The 23,706-nt window shown below is 38.8% G+C and overlaps 2 protein-coding genes across 6 annotated transcripts in view; one reads left to right on the top strand and one right to left on the bottom strand.

The window, feature by feature from the left end:
• Positions 1-122: 122 nt before the first annotated feature.
• Positions 123-9,874, bottom strand: LOC137016157 (S-adenosylmethionine decarboxylase proenzyme). The gene is made up of 9 exons (XM_067380767.1): positions 9,570-9,874; positions 5,597-5,683; positions 4,522-4,648; positions 4,020-4,122; positions 3,850-3,892; positions 3,455-3,599; positions 2,743-2,835; positions 2,512-2,667; positions 123-2,422 (listed from the first exon to the last, which is right to left on the bottom strand). Exons 1-9 carry the CDS (start codon positions 9,677-9,679, stop codon positions 2,282-2,284), a joined length of 1,005 nt encoding a protein of 334 aa, XP_067236868.1. The 5' UTR covers positions 9,680-9,874; the 3' UTR covers positions 123-2,281.
• A 158-nt stretch (positions 9,875-10,032) lies between these two features.
• Positions 10,033-23,706, top strand: part of LOC137016155 (cyclin-dependent kinase 19-like) — a 30,365-nt gene continuing 16,691 nt past the window's right edge. The window contains exons 1-4 of one of the 5 annotated variants that reach the window (XM_067380759.1): positions 10,033-10,685; positions 13,642-13,717; positions 21,423-21,533; positions 23,174-23,314. In XM_067380759.1, the coding sequence (XP_067236860.1) occupies positions 10,558-10,685; positions 13,642-13,717; positions 21,423-21,533; positions 23,174-23,314 (456 nt within the window). In that variant the 5' untranslated portion in view covers positions 10,033-10,557. The other 4 variants (XM_067380760.1, XM_067380762.1, XM_067380763.1 and 1 more) reach the window with 4 other exon arrangements.

The following is a 23,706-nucleotide window of genomic DNA, read 5'->3' as shown; positions in this document are numbered from 1 at the left end:
TAATGTACCATAAAATGTTTTTATAGCCCAGCATCATATTGATATACAGCAGTGTAAAACAATTTATCAGAGATTTTGCTAAAATTTAATGTAAAAAGTCACAAGTACACAGTTAATAGTTATTAACTTTTATTGAAAGCATCAAGCTCTTAGTACAGATATATTTAGCACATCTTGACCAACCAAGGAAATAGCAAGAGAATTGGAACAGCAAAGTTTCCTCTTCCCAACTTCCTGTGAAATTCCCGCTACAGAACCCCTTCTAGTTTCCTCACCAACCTACACAAGCTGGGAGGAACTAGTAGAAAGATGAAAAAGGTCCAAATCATTTGAAAAGTTCACTCCCCACCTCAGAATAGGGCCAGAAAAAAGAAAAAGTATATATATATACTTGGTCCGCAACATCAATGTATAATGTGTATATGTATAAATCCCACGTATAAAGGCCAGAAAAAAGTTTGAAATTACCAACCCTTCACCGAAAAAAAGTGGCAGGCGTGATATGCGATCATGCTCATGTTAGTTCTCCCAGCAGTGGTCCGTGTGACACCTGTTGTGTCCGTCACACTAAACTGCTTCAGTGTTTCTCTGTAAACATCAGCTCATCTCGACCGGTCCGAGCAGAGCTGCAGTTAGACACATTCATTACTGGAGTGGCGGTCTGAAGGGTTTCTCTCAGAAGCAGGAAGGGGTTTCACAAACCAATCTGTCAGGAGTCATAACAGAAACATCATCCTCAAATAAACACCACACCTGCTGCTCATCACGCTCGGGACCAATAAACCAGGAACAGAAATTAAACATGTGGACGTTACACAGGGCTGAAGCAGAGACACATCCTGCTACACGCTAGTCGCATGCAAGAAAAAAATCTTTCCCTCGGCGCACAAAGAGGGCGTGATCTGGAGAGGTGGACAAACCTGCTGCAAAAAAAAATGATAAAACTGCAGTTTATGCAGCGTGGGGTGTGGAATGATCCGGGCCGACCCTGACATGCTCAGATCAGTGCGCGTCTATTGTGTGCTTACCAGCTTCTGTAGAGAAAAAGAGAGAGGACTCATTTTGTTTAGCAAAAGGAAAATGCTTTGCTGTGCGATCGGCACACGAAAGCAAAGTGTCTGTCCAACTGTTTCAATTCAAAAGCAGGCTGGACAGTCCCAGGGTCCTTCACAATGACAGCAGAGAACATGGTTTCTTCTACACCAGCTACATGTTCAGAAAAATCCATCCCGGCTTCTTTCACGTGACACATTGTGACCTTTCAACTAACTGGAGTTCTTTATTTTTTAGACTTAATACATTCACGATAAGGCCTTTTTTCCAGGAAAGGAAGACGACAGTTGACTTTCACCATTATAGTTATATATTGCAGATTATACGTTGACAATTAAGGCAACCATTAAGTAACTCAACGTTTGAAACATTCACTTCTCTAGTACTCCGAATAAAGACGACACCTGGAAAGCTGAAGAAAATCACAGTATTTTGGTTTCTTCAAACAGAAATAGAAATATTAGCAACCTGTACAAAGCTGCTCAGCTTATTGAGCATCTAACGGTCATTGCGTTTTCACTAACCAACGTTAGATGTGTTAAACTACAACAGTCTGTCGACACTGAAGGTGACGGTTAAGTTACTCAACTTTCACAACATTCACTTCTCTACTACACTGAATACGGACGACTGCAAAGTTGAAGAAAACAAGATGAACAAGGAATATTTTTACCTGTTTTTCAGGATATCTTCACAGAAACTTTAGCTAGCTACACACCGTGATTTGTGACTCACATAACCAACGTCACGCATCAAACTGAAGTCGAGGGAAATGTACATTAAACCCCAAAAAATACCTTTTTGCAAACGATGAACTTTTGGTGAAAGCAGTTTCTTTTGGATTGGTCGGTAGACGAGACGGATCTGAGCATGTCAGGGTCCTTGCCTAGTGAGGGCGGAAACCCTGTCTGTGGGGGATGCGAGGGGACGCTTGCAGGAAGGGAAGGGAGCGTTGCATGTATTGGGATGGTGTGACATGCCTCACACACACCACCAAGTTCAAGAACTCTACATGCACTTCAAGATCACAGCAAGAATGGGCTAGAATATCTACAGAGACGTGAGAAGAGCTTTCATGCACAATATCTACGTCATAGGTACAAGAATGCATAAATGTTAAACTCAGGGAAGATCTACAGCCAGAAGACTGCACACACGAACACCGCCTCTCTCCGACGAGACGCCGCCAGCCGCCAGATTTCTTCTTACGCTTCTTCATTTCAGAGGTTCAGCTCTGCTTCTGCTGGCGGCTCTTGGCGTAACTGGTGAAGACGAAGTTGTAGTCGTTGAAGTGGGCCAGCTGGCGGTCCAGGCGGCGGTAGCCCTCGAGTTTCTGAGCCGAAGAGAAAACGCTGCGGCATTTGGAGCTCTGATGGGAATGAGAGGAGAAGCCAAAATGAGAATTAAACATTCACAAGTATTGTGGAAAAAAAGTCACTGTGTTGATTAACAGTGCACCTGGTTGACGAACAGCGTTGTCACAAATTTCCCTGGATTGAAGACATCCACAACCTTGCGGATAAGCTCATCATAGGATGTCTGGGAGAGGTTGGTTTCAAAGCTGACATAAGAGAACTCTGGTTCAGGGGTGATGTGAATCGTCCAGTAAGTTCCCTAGAAAGAGAACCGGTCTTAATCACAAGTTTAGATAACGTTTCTCAAAGAAACAGCCTTAAATGTGTTGCTTACATCCGTCTTCATTCCATTCATGGAGTATCCACAAGGGTTGAACATTGTGGCATCAATCACTGAACCTGGAATCAGGTCACGAATTCCACTCATCTGTGAAGACAAAGACAACATTCAAGCAAGGCTGCGCCATAAATCCATAATTATCGCAGTATAATTTTCCTCAATACAATTATAACAAAAGTTTGATACGATGTTTATGTGCCGAAAACAGAACGCAACAGCGCTGCTCGTTTGATCGCGTCACACGGCTCATTCATCCGCTCGGCTCAAAGTCCAAACGGAAGAGGAAAAAAGACTGAAAAAGGATTTTACTGAAGTTAACTCATGCATATTTTAATCATTATAAATATTTTGAATGTTCTACCTCAGATCTGCGAGACGTTAACCTGTTCGGCAAGTGTTTGTCATGTTAAAACAGTCTGGTTTCTGCACCTTTCACCCTGGAGCAGAAATCTGCCTTTTAACTTGAAAGACTTGACATTTATTGTGGTAATTATTGATAGACGGATAATTACAGATTATAATGTTATTATTTTTTGCCGTATCGCCCAGCTCTTCATTAAAGTCACATTTACACGGTACTTCACAGACGTATTTCCAGGGTCTTTGTTTCAACATGACGTGCTTTTTGAAACGTTCAAAGTGTGAACGGACCAATTAAAGAACAGAAATGACACTGCAGAGCAGACGTGTTGAAGGTGAACCGTACACGAGTGACATCATTAGCAGAAACACCGTCTTTCATGTAGAACTGGTCCATCACAGCTGGGTCAAGGTCACTCATCAGAACTTCTAGTGTCTGGTCCGCCTGCTTGTTCTCCCAGTATTCCGGCAGCTCCAGCGTAAACAAATACCTTCAGGACACAGACGACCGGAAAACCATGAACATCTGAATTGTTTTGTTTTAGGAGAAGTCAAATGCTCGACTAATCTAAAATGGGAACAGCTGTATTTACCTAATAATTTATGAAACCATTCTCTAACGTGCTAAAATCTGGTCTCACAGTGAGAGATAAATTCATAATGCAACATTTAACCCTTCCTCATAATGGTTTATCTGCAGTGAGACAGGATTGTGGGAAGGTTAGATGATGTAAACCTCACCAGCAGTCGGAGTTCAGACGTCCCATACAGTAGGCTGCTCCATCTGTGCATCAACAGAGAGTAAATGAATAAATTAAGACACCTTTATTATTCAGTCTGACACAATACTTACTTAGTACTATTTCAAACACAATTTGCTGTGTCTCATTTTCATGGGTGTGAAACCGTACTTGGAAAAATCTGGCTGAGGAACTCGACTTCCTCCTGGAAGTTGCGGTGAGGGAACTCTTGATGGGTGGGCTTCATAAAGTTTTTACGAGAATAGAAGAAATTCTGAAGAGGAAAAAGAAAAAGATGATCAAGTCAAAGATATACACCGAGATATACTGACAGAACACGGTGATGGAAAAAATATGACAGGAAGAAAAATTATGGTTGTGTTTCATCCCATCATTATGTCCCTTTAGCGGCTCTGTACATACTGAACACTACCAATGATTAATCTTTATGAATTTGACATCACATCTAAATTGACTCTCTTCACCGAGACTGTAAAATCTCAAACTCATAAACCTGAACTTCTTACGAATGTTATCGTCGCGCATTACTGCGGTTGGAGATAACGTGCAATAAATTCCCTTCCCTTAACATAAACCCGAGTGTGTGTGTGTGTGAGTGAGTGTGTGTGTGTGTGTGTGTGTGTGTGTGTGAGTGTGTGTGTGTGTGTGGTACCTCGATGGCATCAAAGCCGCAGTACTCGCGAGCCAGTTCCAGCAGTGGCACCAGTGCCTGCAGTAAGAGGGTGGTTCCGCATGTCTTCAAAATGAAACGTCTCTTGGAGACAAACATGCTACTCTCACTGACAGAGAGAGAGAGAGAGGACTGGGTTATGATCATGTTTTGTGGCCAGCATAAAAAGAATAAACATTGTTATTATATTGCTGTCTATGGACGAGTCATAAACCTCTCGGATTTCATCAAAAATATCTTAATTTGTGTTCTGAAGATGAACGAAGGTCTTACGGGTGTGGAACGACATGAGTAATTAATGACAGAAACTTAATTTTTGGGTGAACAAACTTTTTTTTAGCCATTTCAGCCGAAATACATAAATGCCAATATCTAAAAAGTAATTATTTCAGACAGCTATGAATAGTTTTGATCCGAATTCCCCCTTTGACCCTTCGTCTTTGTCTCTCAGACCTAATAAATGGCTTAGTGTCCTGCTTAGCACTGCATCTGAATCATTCAGCCCATGACTGCGAGCGTCTCAGATGCCAGTCATTCTAGTCTTATCAGCGTTTGAGTATCTGAGCTGAAACGCTACTGTGCGCTTATCAGCTGTGACTATAAGGTCAGTGTGCAAGCGTTATAATAACAACGTATCAGCATCGTGATATAAACATTCAGAGACACCAAGGCTTTAAGCTCAGTGTCTGTCAGCATTCATTCAACACTTGTACTTAAAGATAGCATGTCTTTAAAGACTATATGAAATGACATTTGCAACATATTTAACCTCTGTAACGATGCATTTGTTCACTGAACAATATTCACAACAAAGCGTGTCTTTAGCATCTTTATCTCAGTTTGGGCAGTAATGTCAGTACAAATAACCAGTCGAGACACTAGTTTTATTATATTCCTCTGTGGGGAGAAATCTTAATTTCATGTTGATTTTTAGGCATTGCTCAGTGAGAGGAGGAGATGAAGCTTTGAAGAGGACTGAAGGATTAGTGCGTCATTACAGTCCAGTCACCTGACCTCAGGACAGACAGACAGACAGACAGACATGTCAAAAGCTCACCTGAGTATATAAGCTTCCTGCTTGTCAGTCTTTGTCACACTTATAATCAAACAATGCACATTCTCCAGAAGTTTGTCCCACTCAAATCTGAAAATGTAGAAAGAGAAAAATTAAGACCTCATTTATTATTATTATTAGGAAACATTATTTTCTACATTAATCTGAGTAGGTAAGCTGCTTTCTATATGTGTATTGTATTATATTTATATTTTTACATACTTATATTTCACTTTCCAAACATTGCAACAAGCCAAAGAAAGACTTTTGACATTCTGCAGAAATAAATAAACTGATTATGTAGCTCATTTAAGGATACAGCACAAATGGTGCAGGATGGGCGTCTGAACGCAGACTGGGTGGGTGTTACGGTGCGTCTCTGAGGTCATGTGCTCTGCGGCACATACGCAGCTGCTGGTTTGCTGAACTCATGTGGAGATCTCAAATTGCACATTTGGCTCAAGCTCAGGTGGCCGTTTGTTGTAAGGGGGTGGCATTCAAGAAGGGTTTATTTTGCAATAACCATCATATTTTTACATGATTTCACCTACAACACCGCTCTTACTTCAAGCAGTTATAATGTTGGTGTCACACAAACATTCGACCACAGAAAGTCGATCACTGGCGTCACATTTTAGGAGCACAAGCAGAAAATTTATGGGCACACCTTAAATCGACCTGCAATGCAATTATTCACTTTTGAAGCACTTTAAGTCATTTGACTATTTCTGCCACAATACCATGGTTACAGTTAGCGTTACCACATTAAATCCATGGTGAATGTTGGTGATTTGTGGACTGAAAAGCTCAATCTGAAGGTTTCCCAGTAGATCTCTCAGCGATCAGTGGGCGAATTTTCAGTGCTGCGTCACGTGATCGAGATCGGCCCGCGAGTAAACTGAGCTTGCGCGGCACGGTCTATTAATGCGAGTGGTTCGGTTTCGTTTGAGGTTTCTCATGTGCAACAGAGATGGCAGCTCTTATCAGTTGGGCCATGTGATGGTGGCACCAGTGCCAAACTTTACTCGCACCAGCAGGAAAAAGGTTGCAAAATGCGAACATTCTGTCTCAGTCCGGAGCCCTGAATCGACCAATCACATTCAAGAATTCCAGAGAAAGGTATTTCCCCCCACTCACACCCACTGATCGCTGTGGAGTCACATGGGTGACACACCTATGGAATATATTTGTTACCGTATTCTCAAATAAATAAAGATATGCATATCATCATAATAAAGAGAGATGTGTGACATGTAAAGGCCGAGACACACCGAGCCAATGTCGCAGAACTAGCGGCGGCGAAAACGGACTGTGTTGTTGCTTCTCGCCGGATGCGTCTCGCTCAGAAAGCTGCGCTTGAACACGCCAGAAGGACTCCAGGCGGCTCAAGTTATGAGAATATTCCCACACTGCAATGCTCAGGTAAGATGATGTAAGATTAGAAAAGGCTTCTGTCTGTGCAGTCTTCATTTCTTTGCTCGCTTTCATCACTTTCTCTTTTCTTCTCGTGCACTGAACAGCCAATCAGAGTTCTCTCACCATGTGACCGATGCAGTCGGACGCGGATTCAGCTCAATCGGCTAAAATACGCCCTGATGACATCTATATAGTGCCTGTGGTGTCAGAGCATTAATTACAGTCGTCACAAGGTCAAACTGATTCCAGAATACACCAAAGTGGTAACGTGACTCGCTAGTAACATGCAGATTAGGTTTCTTCTGCATAAACCATCAACATAATTACATAATTACAAAACTACAGGTGGTTTGTTGTTAAAATTATAAAAGGTACACATTAAAGCTGCATGATTAATCATTAAAAGAATGTGATCTCAATTCAAACACCCACATGATCTCATCTCATTCCCTTTGACAAATCACACACATCTGCGCTGCCGCCGACTTAGAGAAAGCTTAGCTCTAGAAACAGCTTCACAAACAATCTCGTCAACCACACACTTACTGTTACAAATATTCAAATTATAACTAAAAGTACTGGGATAAATGTTTATAGTTCGGATATAAACACTGATGTCTACAGTAGTGATCAAAATAGAGCAAGTCACCTTTTGAAAGTAACTTGGCACTTTAAAAAAAGATTGTATCAGTTACATCGTTACACCAGTAGGTGGAGACAAAGTGACTTAATAGTTATTGAATTATTCATGCAAGAGATTCGTTCAAAAACACAGATTCATCCAGTAGTGAATCAAGTGAAGTCTTTGAGTGAGTCGTTGATTCATTCACTCAACCCAATTTTTTAAAAAAAGAATTCATTCGAATTAAACATTTTAAACAGACTTGCAGCAATTAATATTGTGTCAGAAGCTCTAGTAAATGACATGTATTTTGTTTGGTTTGTCTGTTCAGAATCGCAGGAGAAAATCTCAAAGTATGAAACTGTCATTAAAACATTGCATTTTTAAAATGATCATTTAAACTGTGAAAAAACTATTTCAGTATTAATGTAACTAATGTATAATATATTAAGTGTACTTGTTGATATGAAATATGAGCCGTGATGGCAATTAAAACATTGATTTATTTTTGATCAAGGTGCAATTGTCAAAATAATCAGTAACTGAAAGTATTATTAGATTGTGTGTGTAGAACATGTAATGAAGCGCTTCTCCTCCTGACTGTGCTCAGACTCGAATGATCCTCTTTCTAGTGTCTCAGAGACCGTTAATGCTTTCCCGGAAGTAAACTAATACCCTCATCACTCATCCTGACAGAAACCACAGAGATCAGCTTTCAGGGCTTCAGAGTAATGGAGGATACGGTGATGTGCTCATTCATGTCGTACACTCACTGCATGAGCCGTTTCATTAACGTTATTGACACGTGAAGCACTGAACCTTACAAATATTCCAAAGTATAAATATAAAATACACTGAGAGAGAAAACATGGTAAACTCTTGTTTTTGGAAACTTCTTCCATTATGTCATTTTACGACCCTTTTTTGGTAGAATCACTGTAGGATTTTGCTGTCATTATGATTCATGTCATCACTACTGAACTTCTTTTTGGTAGTAATAGACCAATAAATCTACCAATACTTTGAGAATATCAGTATTGACCAATAATCACGTTCATTAACAGACAATCTGTTTATCCAGTCTTATCCAGCAATTTTATGCATCTCATTAGTAATAAAACACTGTTATGGAGGCCACATCCACACCAACACACGTGTTTATCTGCTGTTCTGCAGTGTTTGATTGAACATGTTGTTGTTTCGTGTCTGCATTAATTCAGCAGTTCACAGCCACGGACGCGCGCGCAGCTGCGCACAAAGAAATCACCAATGAGCGAGCGGAACCATCGGCCAATCGCTGTGCGGGGGCGGGGCTTACGACGCGTGACGCAGACACGTGACTTTCACATGCAGGCTGCGGATCACCCGCCATGACAGTTCCCAAAAATAGAGTCAGTGACATACGCATGTTCACATCTCTGCGATTAAAGAGCTGCAGAGGAACACGCGCTAAAAGCCCCTGTGGAAACGAACATTACACCCCATACACGTTATATCTGGCGGTGGAGAAAAGAGGCCAAATCCGCGCAGAATCCATTCATTAGTGCAGATAACTGATGCGTTTCTATGGCGCCATGTCAGCTAACGTTAGCTGTAGCTACAGGCTAATCTATTGATCAACATTCAGTCACTGAAGCGAATCGATAACTGAAGCAGAGCTGATCAAACACAGCGAACATCAATCTGATCGAGAGATGGTGGAGGACAGCAGGAGATGTGTCTGCAGGAGCTCTGGAGCTCATGACAGCTCAATGAATGGCTGAAGGGGGATGGTGTCAAAAACGGCTAAAACTGCTGATCGCGCCGCGGTGACAGAGTCACGCGTCAATCATCCTGCAGAACCATTACTGTGACTGTCGCGTTTTACGCGTTTTTCAACAGCAGGGAATCAGATCAGTTAGATGCAGCCTGACTGAACTATCGTTAGGACTCACTCACCTGGGGATAGCGCGCAGATCCCCGGCTCCTTTGGCTTCGTCTTGTCGGGAGAACCACACCTCCAAGAGCTTCTCGGTCCCCTCGAAGAAGTGTGCACTGCTCTCTTCCATCGTGAGACAAACAGACTCCAACAACAGAAATTAAAGCGTCGGATGGAATCCCAATTAATTAGTCCTTTATTGGTAACGTTAGTTATAACTTATTAGCTTAGTTACAGTCCTTGAGCAGTCCAGATGTAGTTGCCGTGTTTTTTACCGTCTTCCCTTTTGCAGAGAATACCGTGGGCGAGTGCTAGCTAATATCGCCGGCCATACTGTGTAAGCGCAGAGAAGCAGCTGCGCGGGGCTTTTATTACCTGCTCGACAACGTCATCGTCACTGTGGCCAATCACGGCCGAGAGGCAGCCCCCGTGTCAGCAGCGATTGGCTGTAACTGTTGTCAGTCAGATTAGAGGTTGCGTAAAGGTACACGAGTGTCGCACATGCCCTTGTATAGACGAATTAACGTTTGCTTTGCTATAACGCTGCGCGTAAACAAGTAACTGGTGTTCGTTTATTCACTAGTCTATTGAAGAAAAATTGTGTATTTTACACTTTTTATTTATTATGCGGCACTACTTTGAACGTTTTGAGTTATTAATGTACTCATTGTAGCTAATGTAGAGATTGTACATACCAACAACCAGAAAAAAATGTGCATTTTTGAAAGGGAACGGAACGGCGTCCACATCGCGGTTTGCGCGTTGTAGTTTTACACGCGTCCTGTTTTCGTTAACTCCAACTGGCGGATTGATCTGAGAGCACTACAGTTCCCAGAAGGCCATCCGCAACAATAAAATACGTCACAGAGCACGTGACCGTTAAGTGGAGCCGACCAAAATCCCAAACAAGGAAATGGTGGGGTAATAAAACGATCGGATCATTTAATTAATGCATGTAATAATTAATATTTTATTTTATTGTAAATTAAGAAATATTTATGGGTTAAAATGGACTACGACTTCAAAACGAAGCTCGCCGCCGAGAGGGAGAGAGTGGAAGATCTGTTTGAATATGAAGGTTGTAAAGTGGGTCGCGGCACATACGGGCATGTTTATAAAGCGAAGCGTAAAGACGGGTAAGACACGCGATTGATTGACGCGCTTCTGCTGTCACTGATGTTGAATTAATCTCGACCGTGTGTGATTGTTTTTGTTTTCATGGACGCGCTTCAGCGGTCCACCCCCAAACCAGCGTGATGTTCACTGTTTGTGCAGGAGTTCACGTGCTTATATATCCCTCCATGCAGCAGTTCATGTGTTCATGAGTGCAGGAGTTTCTCTGCTTCGATGTTCAGCAGTTCATGTGTTCAGAAATCCAGCAGGAGTTCAGATGCTCAGTGCGCGCGCGGTTCTCCTGGTTTGTGCAGAAGTCCACATTCTCCTGAAGCAGGAGTTCATTAATGCATGTTTGTGTGTGCAGAAGTTTATACAGCATGTGTGTAGGAGCTCAAATGTTCATCAGTGTGAGTGTTCATTCATGCATCGGTTGTGCAGGAGTCACTAGATGAAGCAGAACCAGAGATTACACCAGGTGAATGGTGCCGTATGTGCAGATACTCTAGTGACAGCGCGGGTCTGTTAGGAAGACACTGCAGTTGATCTGAATCAACCCTAATGTGAGTTTAATAACTGATATACTAGATTATTTGCTAGTCATACTCCTAGCAAAACAGAAAAAAGTGACTGACTGCACACTGAATCCAAAAAGAATCCAAAATGTATTATATAAATTGCAATTAAAAGTGAATTAAAAACAGGAGCAGGCGTTTCAGCAGATTGCTATCCTCAGTGCTCAAAACGCAACAAACGATCACCCTCTTTCTAGAAAGACGAGCAGTTCAGGCGGTGTTTTGATCCAGTCATACTCGTATAAATGTGAAGGAGGCATTCTCTTGATTGACAGCTAATGTGTTCACGCCACTCGCCTTCGTTCACGACGGTCAGGACGAGGCCTTTGACCTCTTGAACCCCTGATGTGTCTGTGCAGGAGTTTCTGTCTCTCATGCTGAAGCTGAATCTTGATTTGAGATCTAGAAAGTTTAAATTGAAATGCTGCTTCAATTTAATTGAAATGGTAACCACACGCAGAGGAATATTAAAGCGTTAGTTCACCCAAACATGACTGTCTGTCATTAATTCCTCATGTCGTTCCACACCTGTAAGACCTTCAATCATCTTCAGAACACAAATTAAGATGTTTTTGATGAAATCCGAGAGGTTTATGACTCGATATCTATAATCAACACTTTCAAGGTCCAGAAAGGAACTAAAGACATCGTTAAAACAGTCATGTGACTGCAGTGGATCAACCGTAATGTTATGAAGAGACGAGAATACTTTTTGTGCACAAAAACAAAACAGAAACAATGACTTTATTCAACAATCTCTTCTGTTCTGTGTCATTCTCATACGTTGTTTACGTCCAGCGCTTCCAGGTTCATCGTCAGAACGCCGACTCGTTATTGGCCGGCTCCTGCGTCAGAATCACGTGTGTGTCGTGCTGATCACGTGACCAGCTTTGGCCAATACTGAGCCGGCGTTCGGACGTAAACATGGAAGGATGCGTCACCTGCGTAAGATAATGACACTGCAGTAAACTAGATCAGTATCAGAATATCATATTAATAATTGCTGGACGACGACACACTGAAACACTGCAACTAAACCCAAAGAATTCACAACGTTTTATTCCAGTAGTTTTCTCTTTATATCGTATGACAGTCCCAGTAATAGTTATTAATGTCGTGCGCGCTGAAGCTTCACTGCCGCTTCAGTTCAATAACCGTAAATGAGTTCAGATCGGCTGTACAGAAGTCAGTCGTTATTCACTTTGAGTTCGTTCAGTTTAATTCAAACCAGTCAGAAGTTACTCGGCACAGAGGGACTCAACATGCACGATAGACCTCATTCCTTCACCACAAAACAACACAAACTCTTAAATGTCAAGCATACCTTCACTCAAAAACACATGACATCACCTGATCTGGCCCTGTGCAAGGCATGCTGGGGACTGAACGTCCATCCACTGCCCAGTTTCAGTTAATTCATGGAGTCCCATCACAAATTAAGTAAACTTCAACTTTACATATTTAAGCAGATGAATGAAATTAAGCTGTGGAAAAATTGTGTTGCTTGTTTTAGTTAATTTTAATGAAATGAATTGAAGTTTAGCCGCTGAGGCAGACGACCTGTCTCTTAATTTGTTCATCCTTCGCTAACTCTGAGAAGAAGTTCAGCTGGGACCCGCTCCGGGATTAGTATGGAGTTGACAAAACCAAACCCATCCGATCAGATCATGACACTAATAATCATCAACTTTCTCTGTCAGCTTTGATTCACTGGAGCGCATGAACGTGGAAGTGACATCAGCAGCAAACAGCCAATCACATGCCTTGAGAAACTGATTCACTCCTCGCTTCGCTCTTCTGCCGAAGATTAAGAGAAAATATGACATTTAAAAATATATTATATTCTGTATATTTTTATATTAATTTAAACGAATAGTGTAATATTTTTTAAACTAAAGTGTGATGGATTAAAGGTAAAATAATTCTATAAAAATATAGAAATCATACAAAATAATTATAAATAATCATTGTGTAAAGCCAGATGATTTTGTCCTCACAAATGTATGAGGAAGTGACCTTTAATTCGGAGCGAGAGAAGTTTTGAGATTTTGTATTGCAGTGACAGGCTTTAGGTGTAGACATATATAATTGTGTTTATGAACTGATATTTTCTGTGACTTTTGCTGTGAACAATCAATGTATTGAGATGAATTACAGCTTGCTTATTATTTAACACATCATGTATTTATTGTAAATTAACTTTAATGATATTAGCTGATGTGTTAATACTTGATTAGTACTTTTAATGCCATATCATTTAAATATATTGTTATTCACGTCAATATTTTTTTATGAAATATAATTTTACTGAAATACATCACTAATAGTGTATTAGAGTTTGTAATGGTTTATTGGGTGTAGATGTGTGTGCTCAGCTGCAGTAATGTTGTGTTTGCGTTCACAGGAAGGATGAGAAGGAGTATGCACTGAAGCAGATCGAAGGCACTGGTATTTCCATGTCTGCCTGCAGGGAAATTGCTGTAAGTTGCTCAAATGCTTACGTTTTTAACTACTTGTTTTTACCACATACTATTTTTTTTATCACACCTCAGTTTTTAAAGGCACAGTATGTAAGTTACTCAAAACAACGATAAAGGCATAGCTTGACGGATCATGAATCATGGGAGTTGTCATCTTCGCCTCCACAGCAGATGGAAATCAGTCGGACAGAAGTCGTGTTCATGGATGAGCCGATGTGTTCAAGGTTTATTAACATTATAGTATGAAGCAGGGCAGGCCGAGACATTTACCTGCTGTTTTTATTATGCTGCAGTCGCTCCTTTTGTTTTGATCACTTCAATTCTAATGAAACATCTGCTGAATTACAACTCGCTCACTCTGACGCATTGAAACTGGGGTAACGCTGTTTTCTTAGTCAAAACAATCATACTAAAATACATGTGAGTGGGCTGAAAGTTGTGTTGTAATGTTACTCTGTGCGTTCGCTCGACACTTGATGTACACTGCAGTACAACAAAATATTTAACATTCTTCTAGTGATTTTTGGATATTTTATTCCAAAAATATTAAATTGTGGTAAACAATAACATGTTAACATAGGAACCAACTATGAATCAATGTTTAAAATGCAACTTTGACATTGTTTTGAAAATATAACCATAATTCTCAAATATTATTAATATGTATTATTTTGTTATCTTTAACCAACACAATGCCATGACTAAAGAAGTAAACCCTTTTACTTTTGCTTGGTACCTGGAAAATAACATTTGTGTTTAGTTTTGTCTAGAGCATTTGGGTAAAAAAAAAAAAAGAAGCTTGTTACGAGTTATTTATCTTTGCCAATGCTTTCATACCAAAGTGACTGAAATGCACATATCACAGACATGGGTCGCACGAAGGGTTTTTGGGATTACTGTGAGCTAAGAGTAAATCTAGATTTGGGAATGTTGAAGAGTGTCTTTGAATGCGGATGGTGAGTATCCGTTCTGCCGGTTGGTTTGAATCGACCTGAAGAAAACCAGTAAAATCAAGCTTTAGTCAGTGGAATTTAACGACTATTTGATCTTCAAAAGAAATGACATTATGGGACGTTATATGTTGCTTGTTTGAGAAGAAGATAACCTTAGACTTTTTTGCCATTCATGGTATACAAAAGGCAGGTTAAAGGGATAGTTCACCCCTGAAATTAACATTCTGTCCTCATTTACTCATCCTCAAGTATTTCCACACCTGTGTGAATTTATTAACACAAAGAAAGATATTTGAAGAATGTCAGTAACCAAACAGATCTCGTCCCCACTGACTTACATAGTATTTATTTTTCCTACTATGGCGAGATCTGTTTGGTTACTGACATTCTTCAAATTTCAAATCAAATTTTCCTTGATCTTTTGTGATATAAGATCTGGATTTACTAAATGCTGTAACTTTCAAATCTCACAATTTCTTTTCAAAAAGTTCAAATCCCTCTGAGAAAAATCTCTGGAAAAGTATCTCATTACAAACTAACACAGTTTGTGTAATGCATGAGACTGCTGCCCACATTTATCCAGTGACCCGCCCTTTCACAATGAGTTTCAAAGGTAATAATCAGGGAGATAATAATAATAATAATAATAATAATAATAATGACAACAACAAGGTCATAATAACAGAAGTGAGGTCAGCCACCAGATAAAAAAAATGTTCACTATGAAAGTAATCATTGTTAGGCATACTATAATTAAATGACCAAAAACAAATTGTGTGTGTAAGCTGACGTTTTGGGTGATTTGGTACAATTAGACAATTTGAGACAGTTTTATGTAGCTTTTATTTGGCAGGTTTGAAAAGTGCAAAATATACAACATAAGAAGAATCCAGAGGGAAATATTGAGATGATAATCAGGTGAGATGGAATATTTGCCTGTTGATGAAAGTAAAGGTCAGAAAGAGACTGTCAGCATTTCTTGTATGCGCTGTATTTAATGAAGAGCTTGTTATGAAGGATGTTCTCACCGGCGCGATGAATCCGATCTTCAGCCAGATGGAACTTGATTTAAATATTATGAATGTTCCGATCCAATGTGACCTCTGCCCTGTAACGCTGTCTGAATCACAATCATGCAGTGTTTGCTGTTGGCCAGAGCCGAACTGGGTTTCTCCATTCTGACCCGCTGTCGCCTCTGGCTTGCTTAGTTGGGGACACTTAATATTCAGGAATATTACTGATCTGACTGAACTGAGCTGGACCATGACATCACTCCTCCAGAGCTGCTGTGTAGATAAATTAACTAAAATAATAACTAATGATTTCTACAAATGAATCAATAATGAACTAAATAAGCTGGACAATGACACCATTTTCTCTAGAACATAAAATTATGTTCCTGTTATCACTGTTAAGCTGCTTTGACATAATCTACATTGTAAAAAGTGCTATATAAATAAAAGTGACTTGACTTAAATATCCATGAATACATTTCCAAATTCCCGACATCTACATTAGGTCGTCCAGACATTATTCACCTACTTTTATACTATATATGCATTTGACACACTTTGTACATATTATATAGAAGGTAAGTAAACATATTCAGCTATTATATATATAAATCAAATGAATCAAGTAACTGACAAAAATCATCACGTGCTGATTCATCAACAATCTGACAAACATATCCAGATGAAACAGATGAAGTCGGAGGTGGGAATATCCCATTGAAATGTCCCACTTCATTTGTCACGATCACATGTACATCACACCGCATGATATATTTGTTATTAATAATATAATTCATGGGCTTTCAGTGATAAACAGGCAGGGAAAACAAAACACAATAAACAGGGAAACAAGGATCCAACACTCGAGTAAAACACTCTCAAACGGTTGATACAGAAATGCATAACAACTGCTGAAATAAAACACTTGCATTTTATGGAAATATAAGATAAAATGCTGCTATTTTTCTGGTATTATTGTTTAGTTGGGCATGCAGGAAACATTTAAATGGTCTTATGTCGTAGTTGATGCTGCTTTTGACATCGAGTCAGATTATGTTGTAAACACAAGTCACCTTTATTTATAAAGTTCTTTATACAATACAGATTGTTTCAAAGCAGCTTTACTGTGATAATAATGGTTCAGTGATGGCTTCAGCAGCTCTAAAAGAAACCTGTCATCATTCAGCTGAAGTCAGTTCAGTGTTGATTCAGTTCCGCTGTAAAGATCATCAATTATTAAATTACTGAGGAAGTAGGATAAACACTATTGTTCCTAAATAGCACAAGGACTAAGCAAGAGTGAAATGCGGCAAAGTCTGTCCATATTGTGCTCTTCGTGTCTGTGTGCTGAAGAACAAGTTCAGGCTGATCTTACCAGTTTCTGCAGCACATTTTCGTGTGGATTGTTTTCTGCATTTGTCACAGTGTAATGCAGCTTTACAAATAGGCTGTTATGGATTAAAGGATGGGGTGCTGTGCCTTTCCAAACACCACTCATATATGGCTCATAAATGTTTGTGCTTATTTGTGTTGGACTGCGATGAATGCTCTGTATCGCCACACAAACACAAGCGTGTGTGATCTGATCTCTGGATTGTGGGTGTGTGAACTTTATTCTCAAACACAATGTAGATAACCTCTTTAGTTAATATGAACTAAGAATGAACACAGCATTTATTAATTTAATTTAAATTAATGTTAATTTCAGCATTTACTAATACATTATTAAAATCAAAAACTGTCTGCTTTAGTTAATGCACTGTGAACTAACATGAATGACTGTATTTTTATTAGCATTAGAAAAGATGAATAAATACTGTAACAAATGTATTGCTCGTTGGTAGTTCATGTTAGTTAATGCATTAATTAATGAGACCATTATTATTGTAAAGGTTTAGGGTCTTTCTCTTGGTCTCAGTTATTCTCTCTGAAATGACAGAATTGTGATCGCATGCCTTTTAAGGTGTGGTCATCCTTGAACAGTCTGATCTCGAAACAGGTTTACAGACGAACACACTGCTCTGGGATGAGGGCGGTCATGGCCTTTATTGTGACTGCAGTCACGCAACCTTAAAGCTACGTCACACAATAACACTGTCAGGATCATGTTCTGCTTCTGTTCTCCTCCTCTGTCGGTTGTCATGGTTTCTGATTACTGCGCACCTGTTCCCTGCTCTGTTGATTATCAGCTGTGTCTGGAATCGCCCCCATACCCTCATGCACTATTCCCTACGTTACTCCACTAATATAGTCCACTTGAGGCAGTGAATGGAAACGAGTGAATTCGGACACTGGGTGCCGGAAGGGCTGCCGCTGTGCTTGCTGTTTAATAATCGTTTGACACTGCAGCTCCAGCAGAAATGAAAAGATTTATCTTGAACTATGACCCTTACTTCAGCAATTCAATAATCAATCAAAAAAGAATTTATGGACTTTGGACCAGCGATTTGGAAAATGGATGGGTGATTCAGCTGCGGCGCCACCTTCAGGTCAGACACGGGTATTTGTTCGCCAGTGCATTATGGGTATTCGCTAGCCGTTGAGTGTACATCGGTTATACACTCATTATTGCGGTGCATTGTGCGATTAAATGAGTGCACTTGATTATGTCCACTATGGCTTTGGACACCACTACAAATGGCTGTCCCCTCAAAGTGCCCTATTTAAGGGAATAGGGGTGATTTCGGACACAGCCCATGTTTATTTAAGTTTTCCTCAGTTCAATGTTCTGCATCGTTAATGGTTAATATTTGTAGTGTTTCATGTTCTTGGTGTTTATTAAAAGTATCTTCATTCTGCATCTTCTTTGTGGATTTCACTACACTAAACCTGTGACAACACCCCTGTGCACAAAGCGTATTTTTTACAACCTCTTTTTTTCTTGCAACATGTTTATTGTTTGGAATTTGTATGATTTTTTTAATGAAATGTTCAATGCTGACTGTATTTTTTTTACATTTACAAGTCTACTAGGTCATGTTTAGGTGTTTGGTTGCTAGGGTATTGTTGTGCAGTTGCTAAGAGGGTGTTATGGGTGGTTAATTTCTGGCCCTAGTGGCATAGAAGTTTAATAATTCAGTACATACAGAAATATGAGCATTAGTAATTTTTATTTTTGGTTAGCATTAATTAAAAACAACATGTCAGGTCTAAATCTTAAACAGAACTATACCAAACAGTAGGAACTTGTTTATTCAGCACGCCAAGTTTCTGTAAGAACACAGAACTGATTCAGTAGCAGCACAATCAGCTCAGGTCTTTCCTGAGATTGAAAACAACTGCATAACAACATTGTTGTTGGGCTTTAAACGTCACGGGTGTTGAGGTCTCAGAAGGCCACACTGAGTCACGGCACTGAGCATTGTTGTTGCTCTGCTTGCAGACCTTTGTTCATTGAGTCTTGTTTAAATTGTTTAAATCGGAGTGATTCTTTGTCTTGTGTAGCTGACTACAGTTCACATACTGTTGTTACCATCAAACACTCTCTCTCTCTCAAAATACAAACTCTTTTTTACTTTGTTGAAATGGCAAAACAATAGTCATATTGTTCCAGGGCTGGGTGAGAGGGGACAGGTGTTGAAGTTTCTCTAATATAGGTTGGAAGTCGTTATTTGGACTTGTTTTTTGAGGTCTTTTTTATATAGCTACATGCTGTTTGTGTTTTCTAGTTTTATTAGTTCCATTTAGTGTAAAAATACCTCTAAATAAATCAAACTCTATAGACCTTATGCACCAGAGAAACAAGTGCACCGCCATCTTTATAATATTGTCTTTGAACTTCTGTTTTTGTAGCTCTGTATATTTCTATGGCATCGCTGTCAACGAATATTTAGCTAGTTAATGAAAGTTATCATGAGCATTGTAATGTTTAAAGCAGATGTCTTAACAAATATCAGTTGACCGGGAAGATTTTAAAACGAGCAGTTCATTCATAAATTCGTAAGATCGCTGTGGAAATACAAACCGGAAGACGAAAGACAACGAGCTGAAAAGGGGCGGAGCTACATAAGGTCATAGCTATCAGATGATATTGTTTATATTTAAAAAGATTTTGCCCCCTTAAGTAGCCTCCGTGTACATAAAAAAGTGCTCATTGTACACTTTCACACTGAACGAATCTAACCAAAAGGAACATTAAAAAAAATTTTCCACCAAAATGTCACTGCACTTTCATCAAGCTAGCGGGGCGGATCCGTTATGTGTGCTTTCTCCCGTGTGTGCCGTTATAACGTGATCCTTTTCTCAGCATGCTTTGATGAATAAAAAGTTAAAAAAAGAGCAGCATTCATTTAAATTAAATCTTTTGTAACAATATACACTTCCGTTCAAAAGTTTGGTGTCAGTATTTTTTTTACTTTCTTTTTTTTTTGGAAGAAATACTTTTATTCAGCATGGATGTGTTAAATTGATAAAAATTGATAGTAAAGATTTATATTGTTAGAAAATATTTCTATTTTGAATAAACACTGTTCTTTTTGACTATTTATTCATCAGTGAATCCTGAAAAAAAAGTATCACAGTTTCCAAAAAATATTAAGCAGCAACTGTTTTCAACCTTGATAATAACTGAGTATCAAATCATCATATCAGAATGATTTCTGAAGGATCATGTGACACAAAAGACTGGAGTAATGATGCTGAAAATTCAGCTTTGATCACAGAAAAAAACAAATATTTTAAAGTATAATAAAATAGAAAACCATTATTGAAAAAGTTTAATATTTCACAATATTACTGTTTTTTCTGTATTTTTGATCAAATAAATGCAGGCTTGATGAGCATAAGAGACTTCTTTCAAAAACATTAAAAATAGGAATGTTTCCAAACTTTTGAATGGTAGTGTATGTAACCAGGAAACTTAATTTATTTCCCATAATCTCAGTCAAATGCTCTCTGTGGTCAGACCTGCACTAGCAGCGAAGAGATCTTAGACAAAACATTGTTATAAGACATGTTTTTAAATCATTCACCATGTTTTAATAAGGTTACATTTGGCCACCATAAATATAAAGCACTTTTTCAACTTGTTTTGAATATCTTCTGTTGCACATAGTGATTATTTTGGTAATCGAATACTCTACTAATTATGACTCAAATTTGAAAAATGTTTTGTTTTCTTTTTAAAATGTTTTACTCTCAACTCTAGTTGTATTTACAAGGGTTTTAGTTTCTTACAAGTTTCTGGGGATCTGGCGAGATTAGGCTGTATTGCTGTAGCAGTTGTTGATACTCTTCTGTTAATTTACTGCTCTGAATTAAATCACAATCGTACTGCATGGCAGCATCCTTTAGGAGAGTTTTAGATTATATAACCGTTCCACTTTAGTGGATTGAAATTGTATTGTATCAGACTTTGTGTTGCCTAACTTACATTTTGACAAAAGAAAATTTATAATGTTTTTAATGTTCTCATGCCTTTTCAAGTGAATCACTTCATGCCTTTCAACTGATCAGATGCGGATATCATTTACACTAGGACACATAAATGTGTCTCTGCAGAATGGAAACCCTATCTTCAATTTGTGCAATATATGCAAATTCTACAAATTTAATTTCACAAAAAGCAACAGACGTGTGCAAGATTGTGTGATATGGGAGAGAGAATTAATGCATAATTACAAGCAACTAACCCTGAACCAAACCCTAAGTACTGTAACAAGGACACCTTATAAAATAAAGTGTAACCCAAAGATGTTTGAAGAATAAACAGAACAATAACAAGTTTCTCTTTGTGCGCAGTTACTGAGAGAGCTGAAGCATCCGAATGTCATCGCCCTGCAGAAAGTATTTCTCTCTCACAGTGACCGCAAGGTCTGGCTCCTGTTCGACTACGCTGAGCATGACCTGTGGGTGAGTGTATACTCCACACTTTCTGTATTTTAATACTTTATTTGACCATGTGCTTTATGTTTCAGATAAGTTTTAGTTAGGTTCAGCAATGCTTTGATAGTTACACTTCAGTTTTTATCTTATGGACCAATTTCTTTTTTTCACCATTTCATTTTAGGTTCAGTTTTGTATGACTTTTTCTTTTCTTCTTTCTTCTAAACACACCAGCAGATGTTTAGCAGAATGTCTGAGATGTGCTCTTCCTTACAGTGTAAGTGGATTGGGACAGCTCAAAAAGCTTCATAAAACGAGTCCATACTTGTAAATTATATTCAAAATCATCTAAATTCATATGATTGATTTGTGTGAGATTGACTGAAACAAGTTATTTTGGGTATTCACAGAACATTTTACATTGAAATCTAGCTTAATTACCATCCACTGTCATCTTCAGGAAGAGAGCAACTTGGACATTCTGCTCTAACGAAACTCTTTTTGTGTTCCAGAGAAGAAAGAAAGTCATATGAGTTTCAAAAGACTTGAGAAAGAGAGTAAATGATGACAAAGTTTTCATATTTGGTTTAGATATTCCTTTGAGAAATCAGCTGAGGAAGCTACTGAACATTTTACTAATTATTTATATCTAAAATATTGGTAACACTTTACAATAAGGTTCATTAGTTAATGCCTTAACTAACATGAACTAACCTTGAGCAATACATCTGTTACTGTATTTACTAATCTTCGTTAACGTTAGTTACGTAACGTTACTTCATAGTTTGTTCATGTTAGTTCACAGTGCATGATCTATTGTTAACAATATTTTAATAATGTATTAGTAAATGTTGAAATTAACATGAACAAAAATGTATAAATGTTGTATAAGTGCAGTTCATTATCAGTTCATGTTAACTAATGAACCTTATTGTAAAGTGTTACTAAAATATTCAACAACTTTGAGGAAATATTTCACCAAAACGTTCATAGCACACAACGTTTTAGTTACACCTTCAGTATATGTGTACGCATCTTAGCTCCGGTCCATCTTAGCTCTTCTGGTCCTTTTACGATATTGCCACAAAAATGGCAAAAAAATCTTCAGAAAAAAAGATATTCTTTTAAAAACGAGACCCTGGCTTCATTTTTTATTCATCATCATTGCGGCTCTGCGGTGTGATTTTTCACATTTTTAAAAACAAAAACACATTCAGTGCAAACAGCCCATCTGTTATTCTTTAAAGGTTTTTAGTATATTTTTTCAAAGTAAATTTTTTTTTTTTTTTTTATTATTAATTCACAAATATCATATCAATAGTTTTTGGTGAGTCGCACTGCATTTCACAACCTGAACTAACTTTGCCATGTAAAATGGTCAGATTGTCAGATATTTTAAGCGACTTTTTGACTTTGACTCTGCAGGGCTCCTCTCTCTGTGATCATACTGTATTTGTGTATTGATTGAACTGATGGTTGTCAGCTGATCAGTGAAAAAAAGCTGCAACGTCATCAGCAATGAGAGAGATGTGAGATGTTGGAGGAGAGGAGAGCAGTTTGATCATCACTGATGTTGATTTGGTAGTGTGTGACCTTGACAACAGAAACAGCAAAAAGATTTCTTGTGATCATAAGAGCTCATGTTTTTACCCATTCTTGTGTTTTAGCACATCATAAAATTTCATCGAGCGTCAAAGGCCAACAAAAAGCCCATGCAACTACCGAGGGGGATGGTGAAGTCTCTGCTTTACCAAATCTTAGACGGCATCCATTACCTGCATGCCAACTGGGTCCTGCACAGAGACCTGGTGAGTAAAGTTAAGACTCGGAATTGGTCGACAGTGTGAACGCAGCCAGAGATTCATACATTATTTTATGTTCTTCATAGAATATTAAGGGCAGCAGGCAGTACAGTAGAATTTGGCTGCAAAGTGAAGTTCAGTTGCCAAAATTACATGAAAAATATGCAGGGCACCCGTGCCTCCCCAGCAACTGACCTTTTCACTGTTAAGGGTTTGGATCATGGAAGGAAATACAATAGGGTAAACAAAAAAAAGACTAGAGCAAATATAATTCTTGCATTTCTACGACTATAGACAGACAGACAGATTTCCACACACATCGACAGGCAACTGTAAGGCACAGCAGAATTTGTCAGTGATTACTTTAATTAAGAAAAATAAAATGAATTGCTAAAAAA

This window comes from Chanodichthys erythropterus, unplaced genomic scaffold (genome assembly GCF_024489055.1).
Source record: "Chanodichthys erythropterus isolate Z2021 unplaced genomic scaffold, ASM2448905v1 ctg000380_np12, whole genome shotgun sequence".
Taxonomy (NCBI): Eukaryota; Metazoa; Chordata; class Actinopteri; order Cypriniformes; family Xenocyprididae; genus Chanodichthys; species Chanodichthys erythropterus.
Note: the sequence above shows the minus strand (reverse complement) of the source record. Positions and strands in the feature narration are given on the sequence as shown.